Source organism: Nelumbo nucifera, chromosome 8, assembly GCF_055504915.1.
Source record: "Nelumbo nucifera cultivar China Antique chromosome 8, China Antique-T2T, whole genome shotgun sequence".
NCBI lineage: Eukaryota > Viridiplantae > Streptophyta > Magnoliopsida > Proteales > Nelumbonaceae > Nelumbo > Nelumbo nucifera.
Genome location: NC_142656.1, coordinates 28,572,148 through 28,586,207, shown reverse-complemented (window position 1 = coordinate 28,586,207; position 14,060 = coordinate 28,572,148). Strand labels below are relative to the sequence as shown.

The 14,060-nt window shown below is 37.4% G+C and overlaps 1 protein-coding gene across 3 annotated transcripts; it reads right to left on the bottom strand.

Annotated features, from left to right (window-relative positions):
- Nucleotides 1–4,190: 4,190 nt before the first annotated feature.
- On the bottom strand, nt 4,191–8,345 carry LOC104605340 (putative alpha,alpha-trehalose-phosphate synthase [UDP-forming] 9). 3 transcript variants are annotated; one of them, XM_010270065.2, is made up of 4 exons: nt 8,139–8,345; nt 5,936–7,944; nt 5,551–5,824; nt 4,191–5,092 (listed from the first exon to the last, which is right to left on the bottom strand). In XM_010270065.2, the coding sequence occupies exons 2-4, from the start codon at nt 7,942–7,944 to the stop codon at nt 4,772–4,774; spliced, it is 2,604 nt and encodes an 867-aa protein (XP_010268367.1). In that variant the 5' UTR covers nt 8,139–8,345; the 3' UTR covers nt 4,191–4,771. The 3 variants fall into 3 exon arrangements, with proteins under 3 accessions (XP_010268367.1, XP_010268369.1, XP_010268370.1); XM_010270067.2 differs by having other exon boundaries at nt 5,936–7,933; nt 8,139–8,344; XM_010270068.2 differs by having other exon boundaries at nt 5,936–7,889; nt 8,139–8,344.
- Between the last annotated feature and the right edge of the window lie 5,715 nt (nt 8,346–14,060).

Below are 14,060 nucleotides of genomic sequence, written 5' to 3'. Positions count from 1 at the left end.
TTAGACCTTTACACTTAGACGTTTCATACTTAAGCTTAGTATAAAATCTAAGGAAAGGCCTAGCTATTTAACAACTAGTCTCTAAGGTTTTAGTTAAACCGAGGTTAGTCAATTAAGCCTATTTTATGCATGCTTGCAAATGATTATATCAAGTTCTAAAGGATATAAAGATGATAACAATAAGCTCTAGAACTTGATGCTTTCTGCTTCTTCTTCTTCTTCCTCTTTGTAGCTTTCTTCTTCCCCAGAGAGTAAATTGTTCATCAAATAGCTACCCACTTTGCAGTTCAAGACATTTGAATTCTTCACAAGAGTTTATAAACATTTTATCTCTACTAATGGAAATCTCTTGGCACAGTTGTACACTTAAGTTCAAATCATTAGTAGTCTCAATGAGTTAATTTTGTTATCATCAAAACACACAGGATTAATAATTGGCACCCAAAAATCCTAGTTGGTTTTAGTGGAATTCTCAAGTGGTGTGCATGGGGAGAGAACATAGGCTTGGTTTGGCTGAATCTCTATAAATCTTGTCTTTTCTTTTAGTTTCTACACTTGTTGATTAAAACTCATTTTATACATTGTTATATTATTATCGTACTGTTTTCACTTTCTTTGTTCTCTATCATCCATTATATAGCATTTAAGTTTAAAAAGACATTAGTTGGGGAGGAAACCTTATAGAATCCAATTCACCCCCTTGGGTAAGGCTACCTATGAAACATACTCAACCGTCTTGTAGGAGGTGTTTGGCCTACTCTAATACTGTTTTTTCTTGGAAGAAATATTAGCCACTACTAACAAACTCCTCCACAGGTCATTAAAGGACAAAAAATGTTAAAAGAATTTAAGGTTTGCAGCCAATGAATTGCCCTTGTCAAGATACACTTCTTTACTTTTGAGAGGCTTCTTTCATTTTCTTGCTAGAATATTTTGGCATTCCTTTCTTCTCAAATAGTCCACAAAGGTATACAGATTAAACAACATAGTTACTTTTATTGGAAGGTTCCACCTACACCTAATTAAACAAAGAAAAAAAGTCCAATTCTGTATGGCTATAGAAAAGGAACGAGATATTAGCAAGTGGTAGTAATCCTCATTCTAGGCTTAGAGAGTACACCAGTTTGGAGATGAACACAAAAAAAGTTTTCTTTTGAAAGTGGTCCAAAGTATTAATCTTCCTTGTAGAGACTTAATGCACTCTAATTGAGTGTAGAAAATATTCAAACAGATCAACATTTGGGACTGTTGGGGTGTGGATGCAATTAGACTAGCTAATGGACTTGTACTTTTTTTGGGAACTAGCATGAATATACCAACATCTGGGGTGAAAGAGGAAACAATAGCTTTGTACCTTCATTTATGGAAATTAAAACATAATAAAGGAAGAGTGAGGCCTTCTTGGAAGATTGGAATAATCTTTATAAGAGAATAAGTTCTCCATGAGTGTATGTATGAGATTTAAGCATGGTCTTAAGGTTAGAAGACAAGGAAATAGACCTTGTAGCAATGAGCTATTGAGACTCGAGGAGTTGATAAATCAACATGATCTAGAAATTGTACGCCATGGTCCTAGATATACTTTGTTAAAAAAGAGATGCAGAAGGATAATACAAGAGAAAGAAGTAAGATGGTTTCATATAATAAGGAATGTAGAATGCTTTTTGAAGAGGCAAGGATGATAAGTTTAATTTCAGGAGGCTAGGACCATTTATCACTACTAATAGTTCTAGAAACCAACTCAATATTAAAATGGGAAACAAAACGCCTTTCAAAATGTTTGGACAACCTATGAAGATTGTGAAGGAATATTTGTGCAGACTACCTGAGACAAGTATATTGTAGGATCAAGGTAGCATGTGGTCAAACAAAAACGCAATCATCTTAGAGGTGTTCCAAGAAAGTAGAACTTAAAAGGTATTTGGGGGAGTCTAAATGAAATTAAGCAAATTAAAGAGCAATTAGCAGAAGAAAAAGATAAACTAAAAGAAAGATGAAATCCAAGTAATTTTGAAACATTAAGGCTGTGTTTGGTTCAAAAGAAAAAGTAGGGAATGGTAGGGAAACCTTTACAAACCTTGTATAGGTTTCCCTACCTTTCCCTTCCTTTGCCCTACCTTTTCCTTAAAACCAAACATAGCCTAAAAGAAAAAATTGGAGGTAGAGTTGTTGATCAAAAAAATGGAGGTAGAGATGAGAGAAAATTGATCTAGGTGCAAAACTCGAGGATCTTGGCTTATCATCAGCAATGGAAATACAAGAATATTCCATATGGCCATTAAGAAAAGGGTTTAGAATCAAATTTTAAAAATAAAAAATGACAAGAAGAATGGATCTAAGAGCACCAAAGGATTATGGATGAAGTAGTGGTCAATCGTTTTCAAAATATATACAAAGTCCTCAAGGCCTATGGGTATAGAAAGGGTTTGCCAAAGAGTCAAATGTGTCATTGGAGGTTAGACCAAGGAAGAGATGGAGATATATATTGCAAATAAAGAAATTAACTAAGCATTGATCGAAATGGCTCCTAGGAAGGTGTCAGGGCTTGATGGATTCCACAACTCTTTTTTCTGAAAGATACTAGAAGGCTTGTAGGTGATGATACAGGAAAGGCCATAAAATGTTCCTTTTTCCATAGGTTACTTGTGCACAGAACACAACCTTTATAGCTCCAATTCCAAAGGTAAGGTGTCTTGAGGAAGTTTCATAGTTATGGCCTATAGAATTTGTAATATTTTGCAACAAATTATCACTATGATTTTGGTATGTTGGATAAAACTGTCTTTTTAACCTATCATCATTCAAAATCAAAATGCTTTTATTCTAGGCAGAATGATATCTGGCAATATCTTAATTACTTATGATATTCTCCACAAAAAGATAAAGCTAATGTAAGGCTGTTTTGGTTTCAAAGAAAAGGTAGGGAGAGGAAGGGAAAGGTTTGATGGCCGTAAAACTTGAGTTAAGCCTATGATAAAATGGAATGGGCTTTTTGGAAAAGGTTATGGTACATATGGGTTTCGATAGAAAATTTATTGGTTGGATTATGTAATGCATCACCATGGTGTCAATCAAATCCTTGTAAATGACATCCCTAGCAAAATATTCTTCCCACCAGAGGCCTTGAACAAGATCCATTGTTCCCAGAACTTAGTCAAAACAAACAAATTTTCAGAGTTAAATTGAAAAATGATTACCCTGACATGAAGAAAGAAATTGACTATTGAAAGCTATCAACGAGTATATGGAGTTTCATAAAATTAAAGGTTTGAGTACTATTCTTAGAGTTTCTGATTGATTGTTCCTAGTGCTTCATTGTGACATCTCTCTTTAAATACTTTTAATTTTGGATAGCTTTTTTTTTTTTTTTTTAATTTCTATTCTTAACCTTCTTTTGGAATTTGGATTATTTTGTTGGTTCTTGTTTCCATTCCATTTGCTTTTTTGGTTGGGTACAGCCAACACAGGAAGGCAATGGAGTATAGGGGATCTATTAGGCTATGCTGTTGCTAGGAATGGATTATTTCCTCTTTTGTTTAGAGAATTAGCATGTGAATCACAAAGTTATTCCTGGTGGTCAGCTTTGATACTTTCCCACAAGCTTCTTCAGAGGGTGGTCCACCGTAGGCTGCTAAGAATATGTGGAAGGTAGTCAAATATAACCAATATCTGTGCTTACTGCCATCATTTGTGCTCTTCATAGAACTGTGATTTACCTTGATATACTGTCGTCATCACTACTCTTCATTGAACTGTTCATTGTCCTTGCATATCAGCCTGTGAGACTCTGCAAAACATAAAGCTCATCTATTCCATGAGAATAACAGTGAAACTTCTCCAGTTTCCACTTATGAAACTCTGCTTGCAACTGAATGCGTTAAATCCTGCATCAAGAACATGCTGTCAAAAGCTTGAGTTCCAAACACCAAACCAAGGTGTCAAGGTTGCTGGAATTTTCAGGTTGAACATGTATTTCCATACATCCTTTCTTTCTATAATCTAACCATAACCACTTGTATTTCCATAACAAAGCAAAACTGTGTTAGTTGATAAAAGAACACAAGTTAAAAGGACATTGATGCCCAACTTATACCAGTCAAAACCAAATTAGAATAGGAGACATTTAATTGCTACCAATTATTCCACACTTAAAGGAAACATAACTTGCACGCTGCACATAAAAACCTATATTTAACTGACAGAAGAAATCTGGTAAATTTTGATCAACTTAGAAGGTTTTCTACAGATGTTCAAGGGAAATAAGAAGGTAAATAACTACTTGTATGTACATGTGACAATGAACGTAGATTGGGAAATCTCTGTGCTAGTTTGTCAAGCATTATCAGGCAATCTGACCTTCAAGTGTTTCATTTTTCCTAACTGAGATTAATGGCATTAAGACAACTTCAACTACAGACATTTTCACCCAATATATAATATCAGATAAGATCTCCCTTGGGCTTTAGAATCTGAGGTGCATGCTTCACAAGGAATGCTAGAACTCAGACGCGAAGCTCACAAGTGCTAAGAATTAATATGTTTGAAATCATCTTTGCATGTCTATTATCCTGTACAAAAACTAATTCTTAGCACTTGATTGTGATCAAACTCCTTCCTTTCAATCTCAGAAGAGGGTGCAAAACCAGAAAACTGTTTCCATACATAAAACCCATGGCTTGCACTAGATGATGCCAATTCAGGCTAATGGATGTTTGAATCATCTTCAGTACCAATCAAAAATAAATCATCACCAGGATATATTTTAAGCTTTTCATAGAGATCCTTCAAAGGAGACCTGAAGATATGCTGATTTTGGTTGCAGGACTGATGCAGTAGCAATTCCTTGAAGCAACTTGATGACCTCAACAGTATCATCTAGATAGTACTTTGCCATACTAGGCTTTTGACCAACTGTGCAGGCGAACACTTCAGCTCTGGATAGCAAGGATGGATTGGAAATGGATCTTGCAATGCTCTCAAACATGTCTTCATCTGATCGGTCATCTCCTATGCACAATATGAAGTCAGGTGGCTTCCCCCTGCTTGACATGGTTGAGATAAGGTTTTCAACAACCATGCCCTTGTTTATCCCCTGCAATTTACAAACATGATAATCCATCACAAGTCAGTAAACCACCAGTAAGTGGGTGGCTGAAGTTGGATTTTCATGGAAGTAGCATGGCTCATGGGCAATCCAGGGCCTTCAGGTATTGAGGGAGTAGTTAGGGATGGGAAGGGAACCATCTGTGCACTGTACTCGGGTCCAATAGGTAAAGGAGACTTAGGAAGGGCAGAAATTTTGGCAGACATACTTGGGGTACGAAAAACCAAAGAAATGGGGGTTGAAAGATTAACCATTGAAGGTGATTATTAGTTGCTAATGGATGATAAGAGAGTTCTTTGGAGATTTAAGAACAAATTCAGATGGTCCAGATGGTATTCAAAAGACATGCAATTACAAATAAAATGGGTACAAAGGTAAGCAAAGAGCTTGGCTGATGGGTTGGCCAAACAAAGGGTTAAAAGAAAAGGTAAGCTACATCTCATTACCTGTGGTTTTACTTCAACTATGTGTTGTCCTCTTTTAACAACCACAGGCTCATTAGCAAGTACATTCTCCAGGTGGTCAAGGAGCTCCTTTGCCTGACATGACCCAAAATCTGGATCGGCTTCTTGATGGTGCCAGACCAGGGCACTCTCCTTGTGCTCAATTGAAGATCCATCTGTTGTCTCTGTGTAAAGTTCCATTACAGGTTCAGCAATGTTTTTCCAATTGAAATCTGTTGGCAACAAACAGGACTCCCATGGAGAATCTCTGCTCCATCTGCATCAAACAAACAGAACATGTTCAGGAGACGCATCTAAAAACTAAAGAATGAAGACAATGAAAAAGATGATATCTATCATTCTTACAAGCAAAGAAAATTAACAATACCTTGTAAAATAGCCGTGTTCCGCTGAAATACCCAACTTCTCACAAGGAGAAAACCATTTGCTTAGAGAATCCTTCCCTCTGCCACTCACAATAAAAACAACATTCTTTGGATCACTGCTTAAACTATTCAATACGGAAATTACTTCATTGCTAGGAGTTTTGTCCACAGATGCCTGTGGCATCACGGTACCATCATAATCCAATAGGATCAATCGACTATTTGTCCTTTTATATGCAGACACAATATGTTCTACTGAAAGCTTCCTGAAATTAGGACCCAATGCAACAACCCTGAAACTCAAACCAAAACCAATGCCCCAGCACCTTCTCAGGAAATGCTCTCTGCAAGCTCTCTCTAAGTCTTGGTCAAAACTTCGAACCCAGTAGGCAACATCATGAGAACTAACATACTTGTAGTGCTTCTCATGGCGCAATTGTTTCTCTGGCTCAGGCATGGTGATGGCCAAGTTCATGGCATCAGACACAGCATCTATGTTCCAAGGGTTAACTCGGATGGCCCCACTAAGAGATGGGGAGCACCCAATGAACTCGGACACAACAATTATACTCTTTCTTGAGGTGTTGGACCCATCAATGCCAAGGACCTTGCCTAGAAGAGGGCTCCCCTGCCTGCAAACTGTGTACTTGTAGGGGACTAAGTTCATTCCATCCCTCACAGCATTCACCACACAGCACTCAGAGATGGCATAGAATGCAGCCTTCTCCAGGGTTGAAACAGGGCCATTGATAAACACAATTGGTTCATATCCTTCTTTACCATACTTCTCATTGATCAAATTCGCAATAAGATGAGTTTCAGCCTGAACCTCTTGGACATCCTTACCTCGGCTCCTTGCAGGGTTTGCAATCTGAACCAGAACCACCCTCCCTCTCAATTGAGGGTGCTGTTCTAGGAGTTGCCCCATTGCTAAGAACTTCAGGCTGATACCCTTAAACATATCCATATCATCCACGCCAATTATCACAGTTTTTCCCTCAAATTGTTCTTTCAATTTCTGGACCTTCTTAGCAGTTTCTGAAAGGGATAGAACAGTTTCAAGCTGACCCATATGAATTCCAACCGGGAGGATCTTAATGCTCACAGTCCGGCCATAATATTCAAGTCCAATGTAACCCCTCTTTGACTCATAATCTAGGCCCAACATCCGACTACAGCAAGACAAGAAGTGTCTCGCATAATCGAATGTCTGGAAACCAATAAGATCCGAATTCAACAGAGCCCGGAGAATCTCCTCTCGCACCGGAAGTGTCCTGTATATCTCCGATGACGGAAAAGGGCTGTGCAGGAAAAACCCAAGCTTCACCCTATTAAACCGTTTTCTCAGGAACGTTGGCAGTACCATGAGATGGTAATCATGAACCCACACATAATCTTCATCTGGATTTATTACCTCCATCACCTTATCTGCAAAAATCTTGTTAGCAGATACATAGGCCTGCCACAGAGCCCTATCGAAACGGGCGCCATGGTTGGGCGATATGGGCAACATGTAATGAAACAACGGCCACAAGTGCTGTTTACAGAAACCATGATAAAACTTATTCTGAATTTCAACCGGCAAAAACGTCGGCACACACCTATACTTCTCAAGAAGGAATTGCGCCACCTCGTCCTGCTCCGACGGGTCGATTTCGGCCTTCAAGCACCCGACGTAAACAACCTCAACATCCGGCGAGAACCCATCTTTGAGTTGTAAAACCAACGCGTCCTTATCCCATTCAAAACACCATTTCTTACTCTCCGGGTCGCGCTGCGCCTGCAAAGGCAGCTGGTTCGCAACGATAATCCTTCTTTCCTGTACAGTAGACGATACGGCATCCGAACCTCCGCATTCGCTCCGGCCTTCATCCTCGTCGCCGTCGAAGTCAGATATTATTCCCGGTACGGTCATCACCCTCGGCAATCGAGTTCGACCGATTTTTGGCAAATCTCCTACCGCTCCCGACGAAACCAAATTCAATAAATTCGCACAAGATCTAGACAACATCTTCTTTCGTAAAAAATTAAAGAAAAAAGTGTAAACTTCAACAACCGAATTCCGCAGCTAAAAAAAAAAATCTGAGACGAAGCATAAATTTCATGCCACCGAGAAAAAGCACCAAAAGGAATGGAGAAAACGATAAACCAATAAAGCTTCTCTGTTTATTCTTCTACATAGATAACCAGAGCTGGAACACCGACCTGGTAACAAGGGAAGATTGGAAGAGCAGACAGTTCTACTGATGCTAGTTTGAACGGTCTGAACGGCCGGACGACTTCATCAATGCTGTTCTCGCTTTTCTTCTATGAACTGTAACCGAGTTCTCTCTCCCTCTCTCTCTCTCTCTCGCTCGCTCTCTCGAACGTGTTCAGGGAGGAACTAGTAGAGTTGGCGTGGCTCACCCCGTCCAGATGACTATTTAGTATTTATCTCTCCACAGTGCGAAAGAAAAAAAAAAGAAAAAAAGGTAATTTTTTAAATGACGTAAACACCCTTAATAAATAGTAACTATTCTAACAAGAATACTATAGGCAGAAATGGTCCAAAAATGGAGGAAAATATCACGTGGGTAGAAGAAGCAAGAATGAAATTTGATCACGTGGTACGGAAAGATCCTGATTCCCGGAGATTTCGTATTTTTGAAAACTGGCAGGGGGGTTTAGGAAATTTGAAGCTTCGGAAATTTCATGGAAAGCCACGTGGCCGGATTTTACAGCTGTGAACAGTGCCCTCGTCACACGCCTGGATAAGCTCCAGCTGGCTCGTGTGGAGATAACGATACCATGAGACTATTATTTCCTTTTTCTATCTTCTTTTCCTGAAAACACAGTTGGGCAATAGTTGGGCTGGGCCTTCAAATCTGCCACGTGTCAATTGAGGAAAGAAACGTGGGTACCTGTGTCATCGAACAAAGTCTGTACGCTGTCGGCTCGGGCCTCTGACCGCTGACTGTGAGGCCGTAACCAACCCGGTAGAGAGATCGTCAACCCGGAATTCACATCTGCGCCCCACAGAGGGTGCCCCACAAACGCCAACACAGCCGGTTTGGCAGAGGACACGTCATCGTTTCTCCTCTGAGGAGATGACTCGCAAGGACACCGCGTGTCCTACAAGGGACGGGGTTGACCGTTGTGTCAGTGATATAATTGAGTACCGTTACATAGTTATCCAAATTCTGTGGTTTATTGTGGGACCCACTCGCCTGCCACGTAGTGACTAGTGAATGAGACGGGTGAGGATGATGGACTTTGATAACATGGACGTGTGGCTTATGATCGTTTGCTTTTAATGAGAAAAAAGGGCTTGAAAGCGCTGGCCTCGTGTCCCAATTCCCAAAGTGGGGCCCTACTGTTTTTATAAAACATTGATGGGCCCACATTGGGAGCCGTCACGTAGACGTATTTTCTAGTATTCTCGTAAAAAAATACATACGTGCGAAGCACACAATCAAAATAATGAAATATATAACAGACTTTCAACGAGTCGTAGTCGTTGATTTGTAAGGATAGTGATGTTAGGTTAACCGATGAATTAAAGCACACGTGTCGTATATCTAGTGGATAATGACAACAACGACAACGTTAAAAGGTTGTTGGATAATACAAAATAACTAAGCTGAATTAGTTTGTTCCCCTCGTAGGGACAAACTATTGAAATAAAAGATTAAAGGTCGGATAATCCCAGCCGTTGACCATGTTTGACCCTGATGATTGATCAGGCCCACCGGTTGGTCGAACCGATGACCAAACCGACCAATTCCGGGTCTTGGGCATGGCAGCAAAGGGAGTGCACTTTGGACTTTTTCTGCCATTTTCCACAAAGGAAGGAGTGCACTTTGGCCTATTAAGTATAAATCTATATCTTCTATGTATTAAAACGGAATGTCTCAGACATTTATTTATTTTATGGTTTTCTATTTTTTTTTAATTTTAAAATTAAATAAAATAACTCAAGAGGACATTTTTAGGGTCTGTTTGGTTTAGAGTTGGAATCAGAATCGAATTTCTTTGGAATCGGAATCAAAATGGTCTATTCCCGTAGTCTGTTTGGTTCAGACAAGAATAGGAATAGGAATAGGAATAGGAATTGAAATAAACAGGAATGGCCATTCCCTCAAATGGGGGAATGCCATTCCAGCTAGAATGGGAATGAGATTCCGATTCTGCTCAACCAAACAGTTGGAATTGGAATAGCCCATTTTGATTCCAAATTCAGACCCCTATTCCCATGAACCAAACGGGGCCTTAATTTGTTTTAATTTTAATTTTATCTCTTCTCATTAATTCACCATTAACTCTCTCCCTTTCTCTCTCTCTCTTCATTCTGTTAACTCCTTTAATTATCTCTTTTCATTAATTATTATGCAATTAACTCCCTCCCATTAATTTTCTCCCCTCTCCATTTTTTATGAGCAAAGCTTGTACTTAATTAGATCCTTGCATTGAGTCTTGAATAAGTATAGTCCTGACAAAATCAAGAGGCAAGGACCAAGTACAAGATCTTGAGATATTATAAGCTTGCTTTGCAATAGTGTGTGCAACCCTGTTACTTATACGAGAAATGTAAGATACCTTGACTTGGGAGAAGACACCTAACAATATCTTGCAATCTACTATGTAGTGATTTATTCACCAAGGGACCTTGCTCTAATTCAAATTTATTTAGAGAATAGAAAATTAATCGCTTTCACTAAAAGCACAACTTGAATTGTGATCAATAAATTATATAGGCATCACCCAAAAAAAAAATAATGCTTAAATTGAACTTATATGAGTGCTGTTTAATTGGAAATGTCATATAGTTTGTTCATCAAATTTTCTTAATCAAACTTATACATCATACGGGTCCCAACTAGTATATATTATTTCGGTACAAGTTAAACTTTGGAGATATTTCCAAACTAATTATAGATATTGAAGGACTCATTCCAGTTTTTTTTTCTTTAATCTAATTCCATTTCCTTGTCAATGGGTTGGGTCGTAGACCTGATTGAACCAATTACATTGATTCTGGTTATGTGGTTTGCATCCCGATTAATAATTGAGGTTAGAACTGATTTAATTGTTCCAAATCAACTAAGACCTGAACCAATTATTCGACTATGATTAGGAATGGCAATAGGATGGATTTGGGGCAGGGTCATATTCTCTGTTCCTAACCCGATCCCCATTAGGGATAAAAGTTATCCTCCATCCTTGATCCCGGGTAGAGATGGGTTCCCTATGGGGACCTGGATCCTCAAAAATTTTTATTAACAGCATTTTTTAGAAAATAAATTTATGTAAAATAAAGAAACATTTATATATATTATGAAGAAAACTAGAAATGGCAGGTGGTATTTGTCAAAATTCATCGGCAATTTTGATTGGTCAAATTAAAGTTCTTCTAGTATAATGTCTTTTTGGCAGAATAGATTTTCCCATACTTGATAATGATAGAGGTCTCCTGATTTTTTCTTATAATTTTTGTTATATCTTATGTCTAAAAGTGTAAATTTCATAGAGATGATTTTAGTTTAAAACACTTCAACATATAAATAGTTTACTATCATTTTATTATCAATTTTAGCAAATAATATATTATAAAAAATGAAGTTCTAAGTTGTTATTATCATAAGTAATTATAAATAATTATAGATGTCAATATGTATAATTGTGTCTAATCGGTCAGACCGGATTAACCATTAATAATTGGTTCAATATTAGAAACCGGTTAAACAATTGATTTGAGACTGGCCCACCCTATCTTGAACCAAATCCGACCCATTGAGAGTTCTGCTTTCCCTTTTACTAAAAAATACATTTATTTCATTTATTTAAGGAAAAAATGTTTTTTTTAGACATTTTCATCTTTCCTCTTCCACTTTTGTAGGGTGGGGTGTGGTGCATGTGTCTACACTTTATGGTGAGCCGCCATAACACTACTTATTTCAAAAATGTATTAGTACAGGCAAAGGACAAAAGAAAAGATAAAGAGGTCAGCTTTATATGTAGATTTGCTGCATGTGCTCTTATAGAAGTGGGCTATCCATTAACAAATATCAGAAGTATTATCTATTGGCTTTTAGGTGGTACTCATGATTTTATTAAAAGCATCGGAGATAGGGGTCCTAAATTAATCAAAGGTTGATATGAATAATATTTGTACCTATTTTTCATGATGATAATGGAAGATAATGTTTTAAAAACTGAACTATAGCTGGAACCACTTTGACCATCGGTTTCTTGGTCAGCAATTTTAATGTTCAGTTTGAATGGATGGTCCTTCGTTCTAAATTAAAAAAAAAAAAATTAAAGTAAAAATGATCAAAAATTATTATTTGGGTTAAATGGATCAATAATGGAACCAGTTGTTTGGATGGTTCCTGCGCCAAACGGTTGAACAAAGATGGCTCAAAATCACTGGTCAATCAAATGATTAAATTTTTTTCCCAATTTAAGAAAAGGATTTTTTGTTTTTTTAATTTGATAAGGCTTAGCACAAAGTTCACTTTAACAACTTTCCCTCAATTTTTCTTTTTTGCTATGTTTGGTTTGAAGGAAAGAGTAGGGAAATGCAGGGAAATTTATACAAGATTTATAAAGGTTTCCCTTCTTTTCCTTTCCTTTCCCTACTTTTTCCTTCAAACCAAACATAGCCTTTGTCTCTTGTTTTCTATCAAACTAAGGATCGTTGTATTCGATAGAATCAAAATTCATTGGAATCGGAATCAGAATGATCTGTTCCCCTTCTTGTTTGGTTTAGACAGGAACCGGAATTGGCTAGATAGGATTCTCATTCAGGGGGGAGGGAGACCATTCCAATTCTGACTCTAGACCTCTATTCCTGTGAACCAAACAAACAAAACAGACCCCAAGTATAGCTTAAGGATGACTTAGGTGCCTTATATGGAAAATTAAAAGATTTTAGTGTTAGGACGCCGTGGATACCAAGATGATATTAATGAAGAATGCTTGTTTTAAATTTGGCATAGCTGAATTAGGTTATGGAAGTAACTTTAAGATGGGGTTTGATAACGCTCAAATGGAGTCTGATATCTAAAACATTTGCTTTTCAGAGGTTTGATCTTCAGGTCTTGTTTGCATTAACATCTAAACTATATCTTTGAAAGAAAATAGGTTTGATTGGGAAGAGATGACCAGTTCATGGAACATTTTGATTATATGTGTTTCTGATGGATCATAATAAATAAAATACCTTCTTTTTTTTCACATTATAGAGTCTCTTAAAAGTAGAAAAGCAAATTTGTTGTTTCTAGATATCATATTATCATGTATATAAAAAGTTCTTTTTGAACTTTCACATGTTAGACATTAGCTCTATCAAATGCCATCTAAAGAAAAGAAAGTTGATGACTACCTACAAAACTATAGATGGTAGTGACTAGATATATCCATCAACCAATTTTCACCTAATTTATTTGAATACTAATAATTTTATAGTCGTGAAAATCCATCTATGAACTACCAAAACGGACCTGTGGACTAAAGAGAGCAATGTTATATTAAATAGGGGAAACCAACTTTCCTATGCACCAGTATTATTATATTAAATAGGAGAAACCAGCTTTCCTATACACCAGTGTAAGACTTTTCATAACTTTGCTTTAATGCAATTCTATCTTTATACTTAAAAATGCAATTTTCCATCAAACTCCTCATATTGCTTCTTAACCCCTTTAAAATTTTGTGGTTCTTTTGAATTTTTAAAAATAAAATAAGTTAAATATGGAACTATTTAAGCAATTACAGATTTCCTACCCACAAACTTTTATCACATTTCTACCATTAAGACAATTCTAGTGTGATTTTGAAACATCTCATCATGAATGACAAATGAGATATTCCCAATGCATGCCTATTTAAGTGGGTAGGAGAGCCCACCCACAACAATCAATTCAATTAAGAAATTAAGGTGGTGTTTGGTGCCATGGTTTGGCCATGATATATTGCGTTTTGGAATGTACCACGACATGTTGGGGCGTTTGGTTAGTCAATGGTGTGGATCGATCCATGCTATCTCGTCATGAATGATAAGGGAGATATTCCCAATGCATGCCTATTTAAGTGGGTAGGAGATCCAAGTTCGATTTAAGCCCATCCACAACAATCAATTTAGTTAAA

Excerpts from the sequence above, each read along its gene's own strand:
- LOC104605340 (XM_010270065.2), bottom strand. The coding sequence starts at position 7,944 with ATGTTGTCTAGATCTTGTGCGAATTTATTGAATTTGGTTTCGTCGGGA. Across the intron at positions 5,825-5,935 it reads GAACACGGCTATTTTACAAG|ATGGAGCAGAGATTCTCCAT; the intron begins GTATTGTTAATT and ends TGTTTGATGCAG. Across the intron at positions 5,093-5,550 it reads TAGTTGAAGTAAAACCACAG|GGGATAAACAAGGGCATGGT; the intron begins GTAATGAGATGT and ends TGTAAATTGCAG.